The following is a 24,133-nucleotide window of genomic DNA, read 5'->3' on the forward strand; positions in this document are numbered from 1 at the left end:
TAATCCGCCCAGTGAAGGAGGCAACATGGACAATCACAATACATTAGTAAATGCCTTGTATTAACGTTCTCTACATAATAAATGCTATTTGCTGAGTGAGACAGCCCCTTTAAGATCCTCGTGTAAAATGCCAGTCTTGATAAATGTTCCCCACGTGCTTAGGCTACTTTCACCCTAGCGTTTGGAGCGGATCCGTCTGATGTTTCATCAGACGGATCCGCTCCGATAATGCAGACGTTCGCATCCGTTCAGAACGGATGCGTCTGCATTAAAACTTAGAAAATTTTCTAAGTGTGAAAGTTGTCTGAGCGGATCCGTTCAGACTTTACATTGAAAGTCAAGGGGGGACGGATCCGCTTGAAGATTGAGCCATATTGTGTCATCTTCAAGCGGATCCGTCCCCATTGACTTACATTGTAAGTGTGGACGGATCCGCTCGCCTCCGCACGGCCAGGCGGACACCCGAACGCTGCAAGCAGCGTTCAGGTGTCCGCTCACTGAGCGGAGGCTGAACGCTGGCAGGCGGATGCATTCTCAGTGGATCCGCCTCCACTGAGAATGCATTGGGGCCAGACGGATGCGTTCGGGGCCGCTCGTGAGCCCCTTCAAACGGTGCGCACGAGCGGACACCCGAACGCTAGTGTGAAAGTAGCCTTATCTATATACACTGCTCAAAAAATAAAGGGAACACAAAAATAACACATCCTAGATCTGAGTTAATTAAATATTCTTCTGAAATACTTTGTTCTTTACATAGTTGAATGTGCTGACAACAAAATCACACAAAAATTAAAAAATGGAAATCAAATTTTTCAACCCATGGAGGTCTGGATTTGGAGTCACACTCAAAATTAAAGTGGAAAAACACACTACAGGCTGATCCAACTTTGATGTAATGTCCTTAAAACAAGTCAAAATGAGGCTCAGTAGTGTGTGTGGCCTCCACGTGCCTGTATGACCTCCCTACAACAGGAAGCAACACTGAGTGACATTCAATTTCATATGCTGTTGTGCAAATGAAATAGACAACAGGTGGAAATTATAGGCAATTAGCAAGACACCCCCAATAAAGGAGTGGTTCTGCAGGTGGTTACCACAGACCACTTCTCAGTTCCTATGCTTCCTGGCTGATGTTTTGGTCACTTTTGAATGCTGGCGGTACTTTCATTCTAGTGGTAGCATGAGACTGAGTCTACAACCCACACAAGTGGCTCAGGTAGTGCAGCTTATCCAGGATGGCACTTCAATGCGAGATGTGGCAAGAAGGTTTGCTGTGTCTGTCAGCGTAGTGTCCAGAACATAGAGGCGCTACCATGAGACAGGCCAATACATCAGGAGACGTGGAGGAGGCCGTAGGAGGGCAACAACCCAGCAGCAGGACCTCATGGAGTCTGTTTCTGACCGTTTGAGCAGACACATGCACATTTGTGGCCTGCTGGAGGTCATTTTGCAGGGCTCTGGCAGTGCTCCTCCTGTTCCTCCTTGCACAAAGGCGGAGGTAGAGGTTCTGCTGCTGGGTTGTTGCCCTCCTACGGCCTCCTCCACGTCTCCTGATGTACTGGCCTGTCTCCTTGTAGCGCCTCCATGCTCTGGACACTACGCTGACAGACACAGCAAACCTTCTTGCCACAGCTCGCATTGATGTGCCATCCTGGATAATCTGCACTACCTGAGCCACTTGTGTGGGTTGTAGACTCCGTCTCATGCTACCACTAGAGTGAAAGCACCGCCAGCATTCAAAAGTGACCAAACCATCAGCCAGGAAGCATAGGAACTGAGAAGTGGTCTGTGGTCACCATCGGCAGAACCACTCCTTTATTGGGGGTGTCTTGCTAATTGCCTATAATTTCCACCTGTTGTCTATCCCATTTGCACAACAGCATGTGAAATTGATTGTCACTCAGTGTTGCTTCCTAAGTGAACAGTTTGATTTCACAGAAGTGTGATTGACTTGTAGTTACATTGTGTTGTTTAAGTGTTCCCTTTATTTTTTTGAGCAGTGTATATATATGATTTTGGTAGACTTTTTTATACTGTGTGTGGCTATAGTTTTCTACTATAACTTTTGTTGCATGCTTTGTGTTTCATATAACACTGAATCAGTCAGACGTAGACAATATGCTACCAGGTGGACTGACAGAAGTGTCCGTGTTGTGTCGTGTTCCACCCCGTCATCCATGTAATGTCGTTGTGAAACTCGCTGTTAATATAATTAAAGCCAGAAAGCAATCCTATAATAACATCTGAGCATCCCAAAAGAGGAAAAAAATGTTAACGTACAAATTTCTGAGCATATGTTTACAAGTCATTTTTCCATAATTACGTTCCTTATTAGACAGAATGTGTATCATTGTTTTCTTTTATGCAGAATTGGCAAATGTGGTTTGTCCTCTCAGCTAAAATAGTGGCCTTTCCATGATTTCGTATTTACATATTGCTGAGTCTGTTTGCAGGACTTGACAGTCTATGAACAAACAGGCAAAAATATAATAATTAGGTGGAAACTTGCATAAAGAACAAAAGTATCTGCAGAAATTACATTTTGTGCATAATTTAGTTATTTGTTGGCGCTTACTTGCAATGAATATATAGTACTTGTGTTTTTTAAAGGGGTTGTCTGGCGGGATTACATTTTTTGTATAAGGAGTGTAATGGGTTAAGAAAAACAGCATTACCCACCTCACTGATCCCTTGCTGCTGCTGTTTTGATGTTTTCCTGGTCCCAGCTAAACATGCAGGAAAGGTCTGGAGATGCCTGCTCAACCAATCAGTGGATAGGCAGGTCACCTCTGCAGCCAATCATTGGCTGATTTCCAGGCAAGGGATTCAGTAAGAATTGGGGGACTGATGAGCTAAGTAATGTTTTTTTTTTGTTTTTTTTTATTAACCCATTATGCCCCTTAAGGGAAATGTGTGACAAAAAATGTTATCTGCCCGTTAAAATTTGATAGCAACACATATCATTTTTTTCTAATCTGTTTTTAGTTTCTGAATGCATATCTTTAATTTTCTTTTCCTGAACATGACTATGGGGGCGGCCATCTTGCCTGAGCTGTTCTTAACAGCACTTAGAAAGCATTAAGAAAATTGCTTTACAGCACTCCCATGGGCCATAGACACAATGGACAGGAAGGGACCTTATTGACTTCTATGGGAGAGTTTGCTAGAGCATAGATGACCTGTGCAGAGGTCATTGTACAAGAAAAGGTTAGATAAGCTTTGACAATCACATATTGTGAATGGTGGATCCTGTCTTAGCTACAGTGACTTGCAAAAGTATTCACCCCCCCCCCCCCCCCCCCCCCTTGACGTTTTTAGTATTTTGGTGCCGCACAACCTGGAATTAACATGGATTGTTTGAGGATTTGTATTATCTTTAAATTTACAGAACATGCCCATTTTTTTTTATTGTGAAGCAGACAACAAATAGGACAAAATAACAGAAAAAGTCAATGTGCATAACTATTCACCCACTAAAGTCAATACTTTGTAGAGCCACCTTTTGCGGCAATCACAGCTCCAAGTCGCTTTGGATAAGTCTCTATGAGCTTGCCACATCTTACCACTGGGATTTTTGCCCATTCTTCCTTGCAAAACTGCTCCAGCTCCTTCAGGTTGAATGGTTTGCGCTTGTGAACAGCAATTTTTAAAGGGGTTCTGCACTTTGTTTTAACTGATGATCTATCCTCTGGATAGATCATCAGCATCTGATCGGTGGGGGTCCGACACCCGGGACCCCCGCCGATCAGCTTTTTGAGAAGGCAGCGGCGCTCCAGTAGCGCCGCGGCCTTCTCACTGTTTACCGCCGGCCTACTGACGTCACGACTAGTATCAACTAGCGAGGGAGGAGCTAAGCTCCATTCAAGTGAACAGAGCTTAGCCACTCCCACGCTAGTTGATACTAGTCGTGACGTCAGTGGGCCTGCGGTAAGCAGTGAGAAGGCCGCGGCGCTGCTGGAGCGCCGCTGCCTTCTCAAACAGCTGATCGGCGGGGGTCCCGGGTGTCGGACCCCTGCCGATCAGAAGCTGATGATCTATCCAGAGGATAGATCATCAGTTAAAACAAAGTGCAGAACCCCGTCTGGCCACAGATTTTCTATTGGATTGAGATCTGGGCTTTGACTAGGCCATTCCAACACATTTACATGTTTCCCCTTAAACCACTCAAGTGTTGCTTTAGCAGTGTGTTTGGGGTCATTGTCCTGCTGGAAGGTGAACCTCCGCCCTAGCCTCAAATCACGCACAGAGTGGTACAGGTTTTGCTCAAGAACATCCCTGTATTTAGCACTATCCATCTTTTCCTCCACTCTGACCAGTTTCCCAGTCCCCCCAGCATGATGCTGCCACCACCATGTCTCACTTTGGGGATGGTGTTCTTTGGGTGATGTGATGTGCTGGGTTTGCGCCAGACATAGCTTTTTCTTTGATGGCCGAAAAGTTCAATTTTAGTCTCATCAGACTAGAGCACCTTCCTCCATACATTTTGGGAGTCTCACACATGCCTTTTCGCAAATTCACAACGTGCCTTTTTGTTTTTAGCTGAAAGTAATGGCTTTCTTCTGGCCACTGTGCCATAAAGCCCAGCTCTATGGAGAGTACGGCTTATTGTCGTCCTATGTACAGATACTCCAGTCTCTGCTGTGGAACTCTGCAGCTCCTCCAGGGTTACCTTAGGTCTCTGTGCTGCCTCTCTGATTAATGCCCTCCTTGCTCGATCTGTGAGTTTTGGTGGATGGCCTTCTCTTGGCAGGTTTGATGTTGTGCCATGTTCTTTCTATTTGGTTATGATAGATTTGATGGTGCTCCTAGGGATCATCAAAGATTTGGATATTTTTGTATAAACTAACCCTGATGAAGGAGCCCGACGGCTCAGAAACGCGTCGGATGAACTTTGATCTCTGGGAGCACCAGTAGTACTTCGCGGTGACGTCACACGCACAGAAAATCCTGGACGCCGAACCCATAGTCTGCTCCCTCGCACCACGCAGCTACCGGCCGGAGCAGTGTGAATGCTAGCAGGTGAGCAGTGAAGTTTTTTCCTCTCTTCACACACCTCTACACACAGGAACGGGAACCGTGCAAATATTTGAAGAACTTAGACTATTTCTCCAGCCCACATCCAGAGAAAAGGTAATTATCATTGCGGTGATTAATTCATTGGATTGTCAATGATATCCATCTTTTACTATAGCGGAATATTCATCCAGCCACTGTATTTTATGTGTCACATTTCTACCTACCAGCGCCAGTGTAAGCTTTTACCGTAAGGTAAATCAACATTTAACCCTGACTTGTACTTCTCAACCCTGTTCCCAAACTCTTGAGCATCCACAATCACAAGAAGATGACGGTGGGGAACAGAAATTACTGTTTAATGAGGTGGATGATGATGAGACACAGTTGCCAATAACTCAATGGCAATTACTATCTCAAGAGGTTGATGAAGAGGATGAGACACAGTTGTCAATCACTGAGGTATTGGTTAGGGAACAAATGAGGAGGATGAGCAGAGTGAGGAAGTGGAAGAGGAGGTGGTGGATGATGAAGTCACTGACCCAACCTGGAAAGATGGAAAGCCGAGCGAGGACAGCAGTACAGAGGGGGAGGGATCTTCTGCACCCCAACAGACTGGAAGAGGCAGTGGGGTGGCAAAAGGGAGAAGGCGGGCCACACCAAACAGGCCCGCAACTGTTCCCCGGAGCACACCCTTGCGGAAATCTGCATTAAATTGCATTAAAGCACCCTAATAGGTGGGCCTAACACCTGGGTCCACAATCTGTGTCTGCGGGTCACACCACGGCCCCCTCTTCCCCTGTGTTACGTGCTGGCCAATACCCTGTCCAAGACGCAGGCCGGATGCCTCCTGCCCTGCACCTGGACCTTCACAAGCACCATCAGCGACCACATCCACTTCCGTGTCCCAGTGCAGTGTACAAATGTCCTTACCCCAGGCATTTGAACGCAAGTGCAAATACCCAGCCACCCACCCACAGGCCATAGCACTAAATGTGCAGCTTTCCAAATTACTGGTCCGGGAAATGTTGCCATTTAGGCTTGTGGACACTGAGGCCTTCCGCAGCCTGATGTCAGCGACCGCCCCGCTTTACGCATTCCCCAGCCGCCACTATGTGTCCCGTAACATCACACGTGTCCTGACCAACGCAGTTACTGGGAAGGTCCACTTAACCACTGACACATGGACAAGTGCATTCGGCCAGGGACGCTACATTTCCCTGACGGCACACTGGGTGAATGTTGTGGAGGCCGGGAGCGAGTCGTTCCCTGGGATGGCACAGGTGCTACCGACGCTAAGGATTGCGGGCCCTACATCGATCAGGGTTTCCGCCAGCACCTACATTAGTGGCTCCAACCCTCACTTCTCCTCCTCCGCCTCCTCCTCTACTTCCACCTCCGAATTATCCGCGTGCAGCACCAGTCAGCCATCAGTTGGTAGCTGGAAGCAGTGTAGCACTGCAGTGGCGACGCATCAACAGGCCGTGCTGAAGATGATATGCTTAGGGAACAAACAGCACACCCCCGCAGAGCTGTCTCAGGGTATGAGACCAGACTGAGCTGTGGCTCTCGCCACTCAACCTAGAGCCAGGCATGGTTGTGTCTGATAATGGCTGTAACTTGGCGATGGCTTTGGAGCTCGGCAAGCTCACACACATCCCATGCCTAGCCCACGTGTTCAACTTAGTGGTTCAGCGGTTTGCCTGAGCTACTGGCTCGGCGTGTGTGCACATTTCCGCAAGTCATCGACAGCTTCAGCCGGTCTGTCATTGCTGCAGCAGCACTTGAAATTGCCAGCTCACCGGCTGTTGTGCGACATGAGCACGCGCTGGAACTCGACGTTCCACACATTGGCCAGGCTTTGTGAGCAGCAGAAGGAAGTAGTGGAATACCAGCTGCAAAATGATCGTCGCCTTTCCAGTCAGCTTCTGCTTCCTCACCTACAATATTTTACAGGGTCAGCTCACCAGCAGGCCCACGCATATAATTTTGTAGAGGGTCAGTTCACCAGCAGGCACGCACCTAAAATCTTTTACAGGGTCAGCTCACCTGCAGGCCCACACCTAAAATCTTTTACAGGGTCAGCTCACCTGCAGGCCCGCACCTAAAATCTTTTACAGGGTCAGCTCACCTGCAGGCCTGCACCTAAAATCTTTCACAGGGTTAGCTCAGCTGCAGGCCCTCACCTAATTATACCTAATAGGTAATTTGCGCGCATGCTGCCTTGCTTGGATGTGGTAGCCGTTTCTCAGTGTCCCTCTCCGTTACCCGTGGTCACCATGGTTTGCACTGAAAATAACATCGAAAGTTGATAGGGCAGACATCCGAATGGATCGTCGCCGTCACGGGGATGTGCGATCGGCCCCAGGTTATCTAGAGTCACCAAAGCGACAGCAGGCCCTCGTCCATAATGTTTTTTATATGGTCAGATCAGCAGGCCCTTGCTCCAAATGTTTTTGAGGGTCACCAGCAGGCTATCAATCATAATTTTTCAAGGCTGTGTATGATGCCCTCCTTTATGTGTAACAAATGGTGCTGTTCCCGAACCATTTCGGTGGTGTTTCCATCAATTTCTGACCTTTTCCTATGAACCAGGCAACCTCCCCTTTTCAGAGCAGGGGGTGCCTGGTTTAATGGTGATCAATCAACACTACTCTTTAGCCCCCACCCCACCCCCCATGTTTCGGGAACTGCCAAAGGGAATCATACTTACCTGCTCCCTGATGCTCCTTTGGTCCCCCACTGCCAGTGACGCGCATGTCCTGCTTGTCAAGACCTGGTTTGGCAGGGGTCATGTGTGTTTCTGCAGCCATTAACTGGCCGCAGAGCTTACATTGCCCCCTGCATCACATGACCTACTGATGTGACGCATGAGGGATATGTCACTACTGCGGCCACGCAAAATGACTTCAGTCAAATCGGATGTTGACATGCTGGACCGAAGTACATCAGTAACAGCAGGAGACAGAAGGAACAAGAACCCTGTGTTCTGCAGGTCCAGGGGGGTGGATTCAGGCCAAAAGGACGTTTATATTTCTCTAAAACATGTCTACTTGGTTCCAAACAATATATTAGGCACCAGGTTTTATGTAATGCAGTTTGGGTCTTGGGACATGCCTGAAACATCCTTCATGAACCATAAGTGTCGCTTTTGCCCTGAAGTGTGACGGCAGTAAAGCATTTCTACTCAGATGTTTTCTTTTTGCAGCATGCGATCTATTGGACCATATATTCTGCTAGACATATAGCCTCACTGCTTAGAACTAGAAATCTGGTGCAATATAGGACACACAATACTGAACGATACAGACTGTAAGGCTCCATTCACACATCCGCTATTCCATTCCGCATTTTGCGGAACGGAATTGCGGACCCATACATTTCTATGGGGCCGCACGACGTGCGGCCCCGATCGGAATTGCGGACCCGCACTTCCGGGTCCGCAGTTCTGATCCTGAAAAAAATAGAACATGTCCTATTCTTGTCTGCAATAGCGGACAAGAATAGGCATATTCTCTTAGTGCCGGCAATGTGCGGTCCGCAAAATGCGGAACGCACATTGCCGCTGTCCGTGTTTTGCGGATCCGTGGTTACGCAAAACACACACGGATGTGTGAATGGACCCTAATATTGAGTTACATGACACCATTCACAAAGTGTAGGGCAGGTCTGTATTGACTAGACACACCTGCCCACACTGTAACACCACCACCACCAAAGGCTTGTCTGGTGACAACAGTGGTTGATGGTTGATACAGAGCGATCTCCTTGACATCTCCAACATCGTTGGTGGCCATCATTTCTGCTCAGTGTGAATCGAATTTCATCAGTGAACAGCACCGAGTCCCATTGGTCCCTCGTCCAGCGTAGATGCTTCCTGGCCCATTTAATACGATGACGCCTGTGCCTGGTGGGGTGGTCAGGTACAATGAAGCGGTCATCAGTGTGGGATGTGGCCAAAGTACGTCCACTTCTATGCCTTTTTGTGACTTCCAGTCTCTGTATCTCTGATACAACCTGCTGATGACACTCTGTGAGACTCTAAGCTCAGTGGCCACTTCGGTCTGAGAACATCCTGCTTGATGCCTCGCAATGACAAGGTACTGTTGATCAATTAGGACCTTATTTTCCTTTTTCAAGGACAGATAAAGGTTTTGAGCTAATATGAAAAGACGTAGTTCTTATTAGTGATCCGTGTGCAGAGACAGCACAGCAGTGCTATAGACCCTTGAAAATGGCGCAGAGGGAAACATCACAGTGTAGTTTATAAAATAGCCCATTATCATCTCTCGGGCTTTAGAGCTTCCACGTTATCACGACAAAAATCAATTACTCATTTGGAAGTTCCAGGTAAGTTGATCATAGAAATCATCAGTCAATTCCAATCACAAGAGGAAGGATCTGGCAACAATGAAGCAATTTAGTCTGACCACAGGACATGTATTTACCTAGAATCACAAGGCGTTGTTCATGGTTTTGCTGCTGTTGATCCACCAGTAATAGGTTTTCTCTGGGTCTGACAATTTTTAGAGGAATACACTTAAATTAAATCTGCAATATCAATTTGGGGATAAAACTATAATAAGTAACTTTAGGGTCCATTCACACGTCCGCAATTTCGTTCCGCAAACCCATTCATTTCTATGGGGCAGCACGATGTGCTGCCCGGATCTGGAATTGCGGATCCGCACTTCCGGGTCCGCAATTCCGATCCCGAAAAATATAGAACATGTCCTATTCTTGTCCGCAATTGCGGACAAGAATAGGCATTTTCTATTAAGTGCCGGCGATGTCCGGTCCGCAAAATGCGGAACGCACATCGCCGATGTCCGTGTTTTGTGGATCCACACACACGGACGTGTGAATGGACCCTTATTATGTATTTAATAGGGCAGAAGTTCAGGATTTTCTGGACATACTTTAAATCTAACAAAGATGCAATTCTGCCTGCAGCCATCAGCAGGGCCGGCTCCAGGTTCATGTGGGCCCTTGGGTGATAAAGCCTCAGTGGGCCCCCTTGTGGCATATTTGCACAACACACTAAGCCATAAAACTGCATGTATTATATATGGTGCCTAATACAATAGACAGAACACGCTACAGCATGAATTTTTGTGAATCAGTCCTTATGTCCCTAATTTTTTTTTTATCTACCCAGTGTTTTAATCCCTCAGGTCTACTCACAGTATTCCATTTTTACTGTACACCCTCTAAAGAGAAACAGACAGACATTGAATATGAAATTTTTTTATTTTGACATACTGTAAAGACATAAAACATTTGAAAAAGTACAAAAGGAAGTTAATGCAGAACACTATGAAATGTCTTGTTGGAATCCATGCATTAATGGTCCAGAACTTTTTTGGGCAGAACACAAAAGTGGTATCTTGTGTAAATCAGTTAAAACACTTTTAGGGTCTATTCACACGGTCCGTATGTCCGGATCTGCAAAACACGGACACCGGCAATGTGCGTTCTGCATTTTGCGGACCGCACATCGCCGGCACACTCATAGAAAATTTTCTATTTTTTTGCGGAACGGAAGTGCGGATCCGCAAATGCGGATGCGGACAGCACATTCTGGCCCCATTGAAAATTGATGGGTCCGCACCTGTTCCGCAAAATTGCGGAACGGATGCGGACCTATTTTGCGGACGTGTGAATGGACCCTTATGCATGTTTTTTCACCTGCAATGTATTACCTGATTAAAATCTACACATTCTTATTCTTGAAATTCGATTGAAAGAACCGCCAGTGCATTTAATCTATCTTGCGACATTTGGGACCTTAGTTCCTTTTTAAATAGCTTCAATTTGCTGAAGCTCCTTTCAGCAGATGCAACTGAAACAGGCACAGTTAACAACTGCAATGCCAACACAAAGTTTGGGAATGCCAGATTAAGGCCTCCTGCACACGACCGTAGGTGTCCCGTTGCCGTATTGCAGGCCGCATTTGCGGATCCGCAAAACACGGGCACCGTTCCGTGTGCATTCCGCATCACGGATACGGACCTATTCACTTCAATGGGTCAGAAATCCGGAGATGCGGAACGGAAGCACGGAACCCTACGGAAGCATTGCGGAGTGCTTCCGTGGGGTATCGTCCTGTATTTCAGTTCTGCAAAAAGATATGTCCTATCTTTTTGCGGAACGGCCGGATCGTGGACCCATTCAAATGAATGGGTCCTCGATCCGCTGTGGCTGTCCCACGGTCGGTGTTCGTGTATTGCGGGCCTTAGCACGGCCACAGGGCGCACACGTTCGTGTGAAGGCGGCCTAAGAGAGTGGGAGAATATGTACTTTAAAGTCTCCGGTGGGCATCCTAGCCAGTGTCTTGATCTCCTCAAGCATAACTTCTCCATCAACTGCTGGGTCAGAGAATTTTAAACAGTGGAGCTGTAAGTTAGACAAGTCAGCGGCTTCTTTCCAATCCAAACTTGTCTGTAAATGTTTGCAAAAAATTGAACCTTATTTCAGTTTCACCAAGGACAGTTTCAAGCAGAGGTTTGAAGAATATTTCTTCAAATTCTTGCCCTGCATCTAAAAATGATGTTCCACTTGCCTGCTGGCATGCTGGCCCTTGACAGTTTTGGTCACTGCATTGCCGAGTTTTCTTTCTAAAGGCTCGTTTTTTTTTGCGTTCCGTATATGGGCCGTTTTTTGAGTTCCGTATTCGGTCCGTATAAGGAACTATTCATTTCAATGGTTCCGCAAAAAAAAAAACGGAATGTACTCCGTATGCATTCCGTTTCCGTATTTCCATTTTTCCGTTCAAAGATAGAGCATGTCCTATTATTGCCCCTCAAATCACGTTCCGTGGCTCCATTCGTGTCAATGGGTCTGCAAAAAAAATAAAAACACATGCGGAATGTTCTCCATATGTCTTCCGTATCCGTTCCGTTTTTGCGGAACCCCTCTATTGAAAATTTTATGCCCAGCCAAATGTAATTACTGTATATGCCATATGAAAAACGGAACGGAACTGGAAACCCTACTGAAACAAAAAACTGAAAAACGGATCAGTTAAAAATGGCCCGCAAAACACTGAAAAAGCCATACGGTCGTGTGAACAAGCCCTAACCCTGTGTGTCGGGTATTCAGTAGGTATATCCAGCCTTTCGCAAATGCCTTACATTTAGCATAAAAGCTGCGGTAATAGATTTTACAAGTGGGATAACACTTGAAACATTAAAGGGAACCTGTCACCAGGATTTCGTGCATAGAGCTGGGGACATGGGCTGCTAGATGGCCGCTAGCTCATCTGCAATACCCAGTCCCCATAGCTCTCTGCGCTTTTATTGTGTTAAAAAACCGTTTTGAACCATATGCAAATGACCTGATATGAGTCCTGTGTCCGGAGATGAGTCAAGCGGAAAGGAGCCCAGCACCGCCCCGCGTCCTCCGAATCTCCTCCTTGCTGGCTGACGTCACAGAGCTGGAGCGCCGAAATCTCGCGATGCGCGAGCTAGCGCATGCGTAGTTCGTTCCCTGTGCTGATGCCAGTACAGGGAATGAACATGATGCCGACACTACGCATGCGCTAGCTCGCGCATCGCGAGATTTCGGCGCTCCAGCTCTGTGACGTCAGCCAGCAAGGAGGAGATTCGGAGGACGCGGGGCGGTGCTGGGCTCCTTTCCGCTGGACTCATCTCCGGACACAGGACTCATATCAGGTCATTTGCATATGGATCAAAACGGTTTTTTAACACAATAAAAGCGCAGAGAGCTGTGGGGACTGGGTATTGCCGATGTGCTAGCGGCCATCTAGCAGCCCATGTCCCCAGATCTATGCACAAAATCATGGTGACAGGTTTCCTTTAATGGTTTTCGTTTGTACAGCCAGGCTAATTTGGTTGACCTGGAGGAGAATGTCATACCATACACATAAAGAGGCAACAAAGGGGTATGTGCATATGGGATCCAATAAAATCTTTGCCTCACTGTATGTGTCACTGGAATATTGGGTACCATGTAAAAAGTTGTGGAAACTGTTACAAAATGTCTCTTACTGATTCAAGGCGAGCACACCATCGTGTCTGAGACAGAGCTTGAAGTGTCAGATGTTCAAATGCTCTGAACACGTTAATGCGATTTAACAGATCATAAAAATGTTTTGCTCGGCTTGAGCTCTCTGCAGCGTGCACCATTACCAGATTCCAGTTATGTGGAGGACATGGTACAAAGAAGGCTTGAGGATTTTTGTCTAAAACAATTGCCTGAACCCCTTTTGCATTGTCCCCTCATATTAGCACCATTGTCATAGCACTGACCTCGAAGGTTTGACACGCACAGTCCATGTTGTTCTGTCAGTCTTTCCCAAACAACACTTGCAAGACCTTTTCCAGTTGTATCTGTGACAGCCAGAAATTCCAGAAAGCTTTCCTTGACTTCCACTGTTTTGCTAACATCATCGATGTCCACATATCGCAGCACAGGTGACAACTGCTCTTGTTTGGAGATGCCTGCTGTGCAGTCTACAATGATGCTAAAATATTTAGCTTGTCTCACCTTTTTTATGATTTTTTTCAATCACTGCATCGGCAATTAAACGCAGAAATTTGATTTGCATATCCTTGGTCAGATAATGCGCATTGGTTCCTCCTTTGGCACGTTGCAAGTGTTCCTTCAGAACCAGATCAAATTTAGAGATCAGCTCCAGTAATTGGAGAAAAATACAGTTATGTTCTGTGAACACAGTACCTGATGATCCTCTGAAGCGCAGATTGTTTTTTGCCAACCAGTGAATTACTTTCAGTAGCCGCAACAATACTTTGCGCCATCTTTGTTCTTCCAAATGGAGTTGTCGATGCAAGTCTTTGTCAATGGTAGTTTCTTTATTTTTATGCTTGATTCCAGATTTTTCCATTTTGCATAATTAGACAGGTGGCTGCTAGATATTGCGTGGGAATGCAAGGATCCCTTACCACTGACATGCTTCCAGTCTCTAAATCCATTTGGGCTTGAGAAATGTGATTTAGCTTCATTGTCAAATAGCCTGCAACAACTGCAATATATGGATTCTCCAAGCCCTGAGTAAATGAGCCCATCTCATGGAACCTTTTTTCCCAGAACCCAGCAATCTGTAATAATGACCAGATGAGAATCTTCTTTTTGTACCATCTGGAAAACCTGTAAGTGGAAAATCTTCCAGCTTCACTTGCTTAGGGCTCCTTTTGATAGTTTGACATCTCAGTAGATCGCTGATTACATCTGGCCATTCTGCTGGATCATCACTAAGCTCTGGAAAAGGTCAAGAATGACAGGACAAGGTTTGCTGGTCTGGAGGGTCTACAACCAGTTCACTGACTTCTTCAATGCTCGAACATGCTTCTTGAGAGGTATTGACACTTGGTTGAATATCTGATGCAGTGCAAATGGAGGAATCTTCATTCTCTTTAGGCCTCATGCACACGTCCGTTGTGTGGATCCGCGTCCGTTCTGTCATTATTCACAGTTTAGCGCGTCTGTTCCGTCATTTCTATGGAGCTGTGAAAAAAAACTGATAGTCCTGCGTTTTTTCTCCGCGTCCGTGATTAAAGTCCGTCAAAAAAAAAATAACCTGTCCTATTCTTGTCAGTGGAAAACGGAGGACGGACCCATTCAAGTCAATGGGTCCGTCAAAAAAAACGGATGCACAACTGGTATGTCGTCCGCGTCCGTGTCCGTTTTTTTTCTACAAGACCTTGGTGCAATAAAATTACACTTTTCATTAACCTTCCATTTTTTTCCCCTGTCAGACAAAAAAAGGAAGACACAAGGAAACACAACTGAAGCAAAATCGGACACGGACCACTGAAGCCAAATCACTGACAGTGAAAAAACACTGTCGTGTGCATGAGGCCTTATGTGTACTTTTCCTGAAGGAGAGGTCAATGGAAGCTAGCTTCTTGATTTTGTCTTCCAGTATCTGCTTCTCTTTTCTTTTTTGGCTTCCAGACTTGTGCTTCTTGGTGGGTGGTACTTGTTGAACTGCCAATTCTTGTTTTCTGTAAGCTTGTGTGCATCAGTACCTGGAGGTATTAGAAGCAAACACAATGTAGATAAACTGCCCCTACCAATATCACCTATTCAGTCCCTTCCAGGGTACTCACCTCAAAAGGTCAACCCTGGGAAGCTGTTCCCTACCAGCATGACATTGATCTGTGTCACCATATATAAGAAAATTGGTCAATTTTTCACTTCACAATTGAAAAACTAAGTATATATCAGCTTTATATATGTGATGTGACCCAATAAATATCAATATGAATGCTGATAGGTGATAGCACTATGCTGCTGCCTGCCCCTGTGCCCCCAATGGCCAATACATATCAATATGATGATATTTTAATTTTTAGCACAGCAGGGCAGGCTGCAGCAGACTACTATGACACAGGCTGGACATGCTGAGCCTTATAGTTCTTTGCCTGCCTTATACTTCTTCCCTGTACTGTCCTCTGGTAATCAGTAATAACAGACTGGACATGCTGAGTCTTGTAGACTGGACATGCTGAGTCTTAGAGGGTCCAGAGATTGAGACAGAAAAGACTCTCTAATGGCTTAGATTTACCGGCAAACAGGATGAAGAGATTCTCGTCAATCCTGAACTCCTTGGACCTATCCACATAGGTCTGGAGGCATCTCGATATGTCCAAAGGATGTCTGACAGGAACATCGGAGGAGGCGGAAGAAAATAAAACTGGTAAAGAAATTACCTGGTTAACATTCGGAAAGGATAAAACCTTAGGTCTGAAGTAGGGTAAGAACCTTAAGAGGACCCGATCCTGCAAAAAGGTGATATATGGATGCAGAGCCGAGAAGGCTTGTAACTCCGAAACCCTCTTAGCTGAGGTCACAGCTAGCAAAAAAATAGTCTTTAAGGTGACAAACTTAAAACCGGCCTCCTCCAATGGCTCAAAGGGAGGAGATGCTAACCCATTGAGCACTACTGAAAGATCCCACTGAGGAATGGGTCTCAGTATTGTAGGCTTCAATCTCTCGGCTCCTTTAAGGAAGCGTTTGATGAGCGGATCCCGAGAATATGGCTTGTTTAGACAGGCTGAGATGGCAAAAACCTGAACCTTCAAAGTGGCCAGAGCAAGGCCCTTGTCTAGTCCATCCTGAAGGAATTGTAGTATGGCGGAAAGGGGCGGATCTGCAGACGCCACCTGGTTGGAATCACACCAAGAGGTGAAGATTCTCATCACTCTGGAGTAGGCCTTCTTAGTGGACTCCGCTCTTGAATGTGATAACGTTCTCAGAACCGCCTCAGAGAGCCCTTCTACTCTGGGAAGGGATTGAATCAACCTCCGGGCTGTCAGGTTGAATCTGTGCACATCTGGGCAGAGATGTGTGTCCCACGGCGCCAGGGTCTGCTCCGGGGGGAGTCTCGAGTATTGTCCCCGACTCATCTGAATGAGCTGGGTAAACCAGGATCTCTTGGGCCAGAACGGAATGATGGCTATTACCGAGGCCCGATCCTGACAGATTTTCATCAATACCCTCGGTATCATGGAAAAAGGAGGAAAGATGTAAGCCAGCCTGAACCTCCACGGTATCGACAGAGCATTTATCGCCAGGGGGTTGTCCTCCCTGTATAGAGAGCAGAACCTCTGTACCTTGGCGTTGAACCTGGTTGCCATGAGATCCACCTCCGGTAATCCCCATCTGAAGACTATCTGCTTGAAGATCTCCGGATGCAGAGACCACTCCATGGTCGGTAATCCGCGACTTAGACGATCTGCAATCATGTTGAGGAACCCTCGAATGTGGGTGGCAGATAGATGGGATAGGTTCAACTCTGCCCACCGTAGAATTACCCCGATCTCTGAAAGAAGGGGTAGGGATCTCGTACCCCCTGTTTGTTTATGTAAAGAACTGCAGTCATATTGTCTGACTGTACTTTCACCGCTTTGCCCCGGAACTGAGGGGCGAAGTGAAGGAGGGCTAGCCGGAGAGCTTGCATCTCGCGGAGATTGGAGGAGAGACGCCGCTCCATGGGAGACCAAGTTCCCCGAACTGTGTAACCGTCTAGATGAGCGCCCCAGCCTACTAGGGATGCATCTGTAGTCAATATGAGCCAAGATGGTTGGGTCATAGACTTCCCTGGAGTGAGATGGAACCACCATCTCAGGGAGTTCCGAGTTTGGGAGGATAGAGAGTATAGGGAATCTAGCCCCATAGGGCTGCCGTCCCACCTGTTCAAAACTTCTGTTTGAAGAGGGCGGAGGTGCCATAATGCCCAAGGGACTGCGTCCGCAGCCACCGACATGAGCCCCAGCATCTTCATGAGGGTCCGAATGGATACTCGTCGTGGTACTGATAAGAACCTTGCTAGGTCTTGTACCCGGGACTTCCTCTCTGGTGTCAACTGAAGGGACATCTCCACAGAGTCGATTATGAAACCTAGATATTGTATTGAAGTCGAAGGGCTCACATTCGATTTCTGCCAGTTGATGATCCACCCTAGGCGGAGCAGAAAGGAAATTGCCAGATGAAGATGGTGGGTCAGAACTGGTACAGTGGCCGCCAAAAGGAGCCAGTCGTCCATGTAAGGGACAATGGTCAGTCCTTGAAGTCTCAGTGCTGCCACCACTGCTACCACCACCTTGGTGAAGATAAGGGGGGCGGATGAGATTCCAAAGGGAAGGGCGGCAAACTGAAAATGCCTGAGAACCCCGGAAATCTGGACCGCGATCCTGAGGTATTTCCGAGAGACGGGATGGATCGTAATATAAGCATCCCTGAGATCCAGAGTGGCCATTACATCTCCAAGTCTGAGGATGTGGCTGACTGACCTTATGGTTTCCATACGAAACCTTGGCCTTCTTATGAATCGATTGAGATATCTCAAATCGATTATCATCCGGAGATCGCCTGTTTTCTTGGGAACCAGGAACACTGGAGAATAGATCCCTAGGCCCTGCTCCCCTGCCGTAACTTCCTCCAGAGCCCCCTTTGAAATATAGTCCTGGATGTAGGATTCTAAAATCCTCTGTTTGACAGGCTGAAAGCCTCGATTGATAACAAATCTTTCTTGGAGAGACGAGATCTATAAGGTACCCGGAGGAAACGATGCTTAGAACCCAGGGATCTGCAATCTCCTGGGTCCAAACCTCCTTGAACTGGGAAAGACGCCCCCCCACGGGGATCTGGGGAGAGGGTACGGGTAAAGCCAGAGGCGTAACGGCAGGGACAGCAGGGGGAAACCAAGAGCCTCTGGGAGGCCCGCAGTGAGGAGGGATTAGCCTCCTTAGTGGGTCTGCGGGGGCGCCTCGAAGGTCTTCGCTGCCCCCCCCCAGTTTCTACGGGAAGTAGACTGCTGGCCCTGTCTGCCCCCGCCGATGCTGACTGGAGCGACCTCGAAAGGGCTGTTGAGGAAGACTCTTGCCCTTTTTATCGGAGAGGCCCTCCATGATCTTGTCCAGCTCGGAACCGAAAAGCCGATTGGGCTCAAACGGAAAACCACACAAATTATATTTTGAGGCATTATCTGCCTTCCACGGCTTCAGCCATAACGGTCTACGAGCTGCAGAGACTAAGCCCATGGTCTTGGCTGCGAGCTTTAGCTGTACTTGCGTAGTATCGCATAGAAAGTCCATAGCCAGATTCACAGTTTTAAAGGCAGCCAGGATGTCATCACGGGATACACTCTGATCCACGTCAGTCTGGATCTGATTCAGCTTATTCCTCAGGAAGGACGACACTTCGGATGCTGCTATGGCAGCAGATGCTGAAGCTGCAGCGGCTGAATAGCTTCTTCTTAGTGTGCACTCCGCCCTTCTATCAAGAGGGTCTTGCAGACTCGACCCATCATCTGCAGGCACCAGAGTGCGTCTAGACAACTTGGCTATGGCCATGTCAACCCTGGGAATGGAGCCCCACGATTCCATCAGGGGTTTCGCCATTGGGAACATCATCTTGAATTTGCGAGTCAGGACTGGTCCTTTCTCCGTTTTTTTTTTCATTCAGTACGCATGACTGAACGGAGGGTCTCATCCGCCTTAAAGACACGCTGTGCCTGACCGGCGGGATCGGTGGACTCCCCAACATCAACATCCTGGTCCCCCGACCTGATGGACTTCAAAAGTTTTTGAGTTTTTTATGGAGGGAAAAAACATGAGGTTACTTTCTCCTCATCAGAGGATGATGAGCCCACCGAAAAAACAGCGGGTCTCTCGCTTGGTGCGGTGACCTCCATAGGGGTTTTGGAGGGTCCCGGCAACCTCTCATTCAACAGCTTGACTACCCCCTTGATTGAGTCATCCACATAACACCTGGCTCACTGATACATTTCCTGCATCGTGGGCTCAGTGGTGGTACGGGAACGGCAGCTGTCACATCTTGAATACGGGCAGTTGTCGTCTAGGGGGGTACTAGAGTCGAAACATGCCAAGTGCTTGCGTGTGGCGGTGGATTTCCGCTGGTCAGAGTCTCGCGGAGAAGACATGACTGCGACAAAAGAAAGAGGAGGATTAAAATCTTATTCAGCAATAAGAAGACAAAACTACACCTTAAGAATAAGCCCACCAACTGGAACGAAGCTCCGAGGTTTCAGTATCACAAGGAGAACTAGAGGAATTCTCTCTCAGGCAATAGGGCTCTGGAGGCTTGCTTAAATAGCTGCACAACCAGAGACTGAGTAAAAGCAACTGAGGGCTTATAAGGAGGCGTAAGGGTCTGCCCTAGGGCGGAACTATTGCAGGCAAATGAGCCACAGCTGAAGCAGCCGTCTACTTTCCCTCCTATTCTCCCCTTCTTTTATTTATTTATTTTTCCCCCGGGGATGTCCTTCCCCATTGAAAACAGGTCAGAAAGCAGGTTAGTGCTAGAGAGGGGAGGAGGGGCCAGAAGAAAAAGGGCAATTGCAAAGCCCCAAAGATAAGTAAATACAAGGGGAAAGATCTATGCCATATCCCCAAATCTTTGCTCCCCCCAACAAGAGAAAAGGGAGGGGGGAGCTACACGCCAGTCCACCTGTCCAAAGGACAGAAAAAAACACGGTGGCTGGGGGGTAGTTCCCTCCATTTGAGGGAGTGGGAACTTTATTATTGGTTCTTGGGCTCATTAAAAATTCCGCCGGTCCTACCAGTCCACAGGGGGCAGTTAACCCCCGTCTGTGCTGCTGGTAGGACGTAAGGGAATCATTATTTTTCCTTTTCTTCTCTATCCGCCCCAGTGTGTCATGATGACCTCTCCTGACAAATGCAAAGTTTGCTTCTCAGACATCTTTGGCTCCTCATTATTGTAGTTGCCCCCACCCTCTACAGATAATAAATTCTGCCTGCAGACTACCTAAATAAATGGAAGCACCAAATTAGACCCCTAAATTCAGATCTTTATATTCAGACCCCAGATTAGACCCCTAAATAAGTTTAGGCCCCAGACTAGATTCTAAATAAAATCAGAGCCCCAGACTAGACTCCTTATTTTGGAACTTAGACCAGAACCCCTAAATTAACTCTTACCCCAGTCTTCTGAATTCAGACCCCCAGATCATGTATAGATAAATTATTCGGACCCCAGACCAGATAAATATAAATTATTAGGACCTCAGACTAGACTCATACAGGAGTTTGCATGGTGTGTGTGCTACCAAATACCACGTACTAATGCTACATGGTGTGGTGTTTTGTGGAGGGATCCCTCCAGCCTCCATTAATAGGAGAATAATGAGCAACAACCCTCTTTGTGGGGGAATTTCTTAGACCCCCGGTATACCTCAGGCTACCACATACTATGTACATACATCTATATGGATGAGGAAAAGAAATGCAGAGCGATAGTGGGGGCAAACTCTTGCTTTTTACATGTTGCTTGTATTGCGCTCACACTATAGTAGTGGTCTGTGTCAATCCAGCCCTCTGTAGTATGTGAGCAGCTGCAACCAAGCTTCTCCTTGTTCATACCCAGCCAGTTTAGTGTCCCTTGATTCGTGCTCGTAGGGCCGACACTCAGACATCTGGTTCACAATTGAACAGGTGGTTTCTAGCAGGTCGGACCCTATGGGTAGATGTTTAGCAATGGATTAGTTTGTTAAACTTAGTCCAGGGCCTACTAAGCTGGGTTTTTTGAGCATAGCACCTTGTCCGTGCCACGGTGCACACCTTTGGTTGTATGAGCTCACCACGGCCGGCTGGCTTGGTGGTGCAGCCATTAGTAGCGCACCAGTAGTGGATTTTTCTAGTGACCCTATCCACACCTGAGTGGTACCGCCTATAGCGGTTTCATGTGTCATCTTGACCCGTTTTCAGAAATGTGGTTAGTTATGGTCATTTAGAATTTTATATATAGTTTGTAGGTTTCCTTTCCCCCCTTTTTTTGTGAATTAATAAAGTATTAGTTTTATCTAATTTCCATAGCGTTTCGTACTGCAGTGATACAACTACGGAAAAGAAATGCACAGCAAGCAGTAATGCAAATGTTGCTAAAAGCTCAGTCAGCATGTCCAGCCTCAGTCAGCAGTGAGTCTGTCATTACAGCCCCGCAGCCGCCCCCTCATGTTACTGGTCACCTGAATCCTGATCATAAACTCCTGGTTTCTTCGGGCTCGGCTGCTATGCTGTCTTCTGCAGCTGCTGATCAACTCCGCCTCCGCCCCTGCTGTAATCCGTCCACGGTCCTCCTCCTCCGTATGTAATCTGTCTGACAGTCTGTGTAAATTACTGCTGACCCACTCCCACAATATGTCAAAATGTTAAAGTGACCGTGGAAACGAGTGGGCCCCGGCACTTGCCCGGGTATGCCGGGTGCTGACGCTGGCCCTGGCCATCAGCACTAGAGGGAGCTTACTGCATACTGTTTACACATTAAATTGGTTGTCCAAGTGTTTAATACTGATGACCATTCCTCAGGACAGGTCCTCAGTATGTGATCGGTGGTGGTCTAAATCCTGGAATCCCAGCTGATCAGCTTTTTGAAGAGGCTGTGGTGCTATAGTGGGCTCCATGGCTGTTTCACAGCTTAGTAAGTACAGCTCCATTCATTGGATAACGGCTGTGCTTGGTATTGCAGCTCAGCCCCATTTACTTGAGTGGGACTGATCTGTGCCTAGGCCACATGAACGTGACATCACTGGCCTAGGAAGAGGCTGCGGTCTCTTCATTCAGCTGATTGGCTGGTATACTGGAAGTTGGACAATCCCTTTAAAGGCTATGTACACCTTTGAAGCCAATTTTACTTATTGTTGGCTAAATATTGAGCCTTTCTGTCACAAAGCGTTAACTATTTTTCTAACTGTGTGACTGGTACTTTTTGGTGACTGATATTTTACATTACTATTGGAATTGGCATCACAATTCTACAGCATTTCCGGCACATCTGGCCCTGATGTAATCATGTGCAATGACCGACATCTTGCGGCAGTAAAAAAGAAAAGTAGGAGCGACTGAACAATGAGGAAGGGTATTCAAGAGTTTTGCCTCAACATTTTCTGTAAAGCCTATGGCTCGAAAGGAAGATAAATAGTAAATGTGTGTTTCCTAAAACCATTGCCTACAAAGTAATTTGTGCTGTCTAAATCATAATATGAAGTATAAATAATACCATAGTAAAGAAGCAATGAAAAATAAATTGTCCTTACAAATGTATGCTAGTAATTACTCCCCGTGCATATTAATAGTAATAAACAGCATCTTAAATTATGACTTTATTTAGATACAACGTTTATGGCTTCCTAGCGACTATAATTCTCTGAAAAGCAACAGAATATTATTATGATAGATTACAAAGTAGCTTGTAGATCACTAGCAATTGTGATGGAGTGAAAGAATTACTGAACTGAGATTCTGCACTTCCTAAAGTTTTACCATACTGCTAATATAACACCGTTTACAGATTATACATACAGAACACATCTGTTATAATTTAGGTTTCTCAGGTACATTGATGTAAAGTTTTACTGAGAAAATATTTGCATCTGTTTTTCTCTCTTTTTTTCTACAGTATAGTTTGTGTAGGAGGTGATGGATCAGTCAGCGAAGTTGTTCATGGTCTTCTGCTTCGAGCCCAGATGGATGCTGGGAAGACTATAAATGGCAGCATTTCTCCTGTCAGAGCCCCACTGCCACTTGGTATAATACCAGCCGGTGAGTGTATGGAAGCATTGTTATCATACAATAACGCTTGATATTCTGTCTGATAGCTGTTGGTGGACGCAATCCCAACATCATCTCCTCTCTCGTAACACTTTATACCTTTATACAGATAATTGATAGAGATCCTCATTTTTTTTTTGTGACTTAAAGAAGAACTTATGGTCCGTGGTAGCGGAATCCATAACGGAATTCTTAGATAACCTGAACCTTGTATGCGGAACCTGAAATCACAAGTTTGCTCACCCCTAGAGGTTACAGGTCCTATTTAAAGGTGTTATCTTAGGACACAAAAGTTCTTATTTGGTTTTCAAGTGTAAATGAAAGAAACTTACTGTTATACTTTATTCTGAATGGATGGCTACCTCCCCTCTTTGTGTTGTGTGTAAAGGGCTTGCTGTCAGCTGTGACAGAGAAGGAGGTCCAATGACCCCATTTTAAAAACTAGATCCCTTAAAGCATGCATCTAGTGGTGTAGCATGCTGAGTGCAAAATTATTATAGGATGAAATAATGAGTAAATATGGTTTTATTTAAATTGTTAATACAATTTTCACAGGAAATTGGAGAAAAAATATATTTAGATGGGTAACCCTGTTACTGTCTTAGAAATCCGCCACATTCTTATCTTTGTGGCGCGTACAGATGAGAAGTGAAGCTGTGCACTTCTAAGGCAGGCAGATTTCTAAAAAGGCATTTGCCTGTACATATGACTATGTCTCGCCAAACTGAAAAAAAGGAAAAAAGTCCAAGAAAATAGAACAAAATGTCTCCAACTGCCAATTCCAGTTTTTTCACAAGATACAAGAACATTGATAGGGCTATAATGACAAGCTGGCATTCAAGGACAGTGACTGGTTGTATAACGTCTCTTTAGCCCCATCAATCCCTATATGAGAGACGAACAAGCTAAGTGACACGGTGCACCATAACAGGCCCCTTCCCGGCAAGGTAGAAACCGCTATGCACACAATCAACCAGTCACCTACAGAATATATAAAAGGACAGTGTCCAGAACATCTGTAGGAACAGTAATGGATCACTAATTCT

The 24,133-nt window shown here is 46.4% G+C and overlaps 1 protein-coding gene across 1 annotated transcript in view; it reads left to right on the forward strand.

Annotated features, from left to right (window-relative positions):
* CERKL (ceramide kinase like) overlaps positions 1 to 24,133 on the forward strand; it is a 139,874-nt gene that overhangs the window by 95,837 nt on the left and 19,904 nt on the right. Inside the window, exon 5 of the mRNA XM_040441505.1 lies at positions 22,936 to 23,078. Within this exon, the coding sequence (XP_040297439.1) occupies positions 22,936 to 23,078 (143 nt within the window). The remainder of the gene's footprint in view (positions 1 to 22,935; positions 23,079 to 24,133) is intronic.

Source organism: Bufo bufo, chromosome 7, assembly GCF_905171765.1.
Source record: "Bufo bufo chromosome 7, aBufBuf1.1, whole genome shotgun sequence".
NCBI lineage: Eukaryota > Metazoa > Chordata > Amphibia > Anura > Bufonidae > Bufo > Bufo bufo.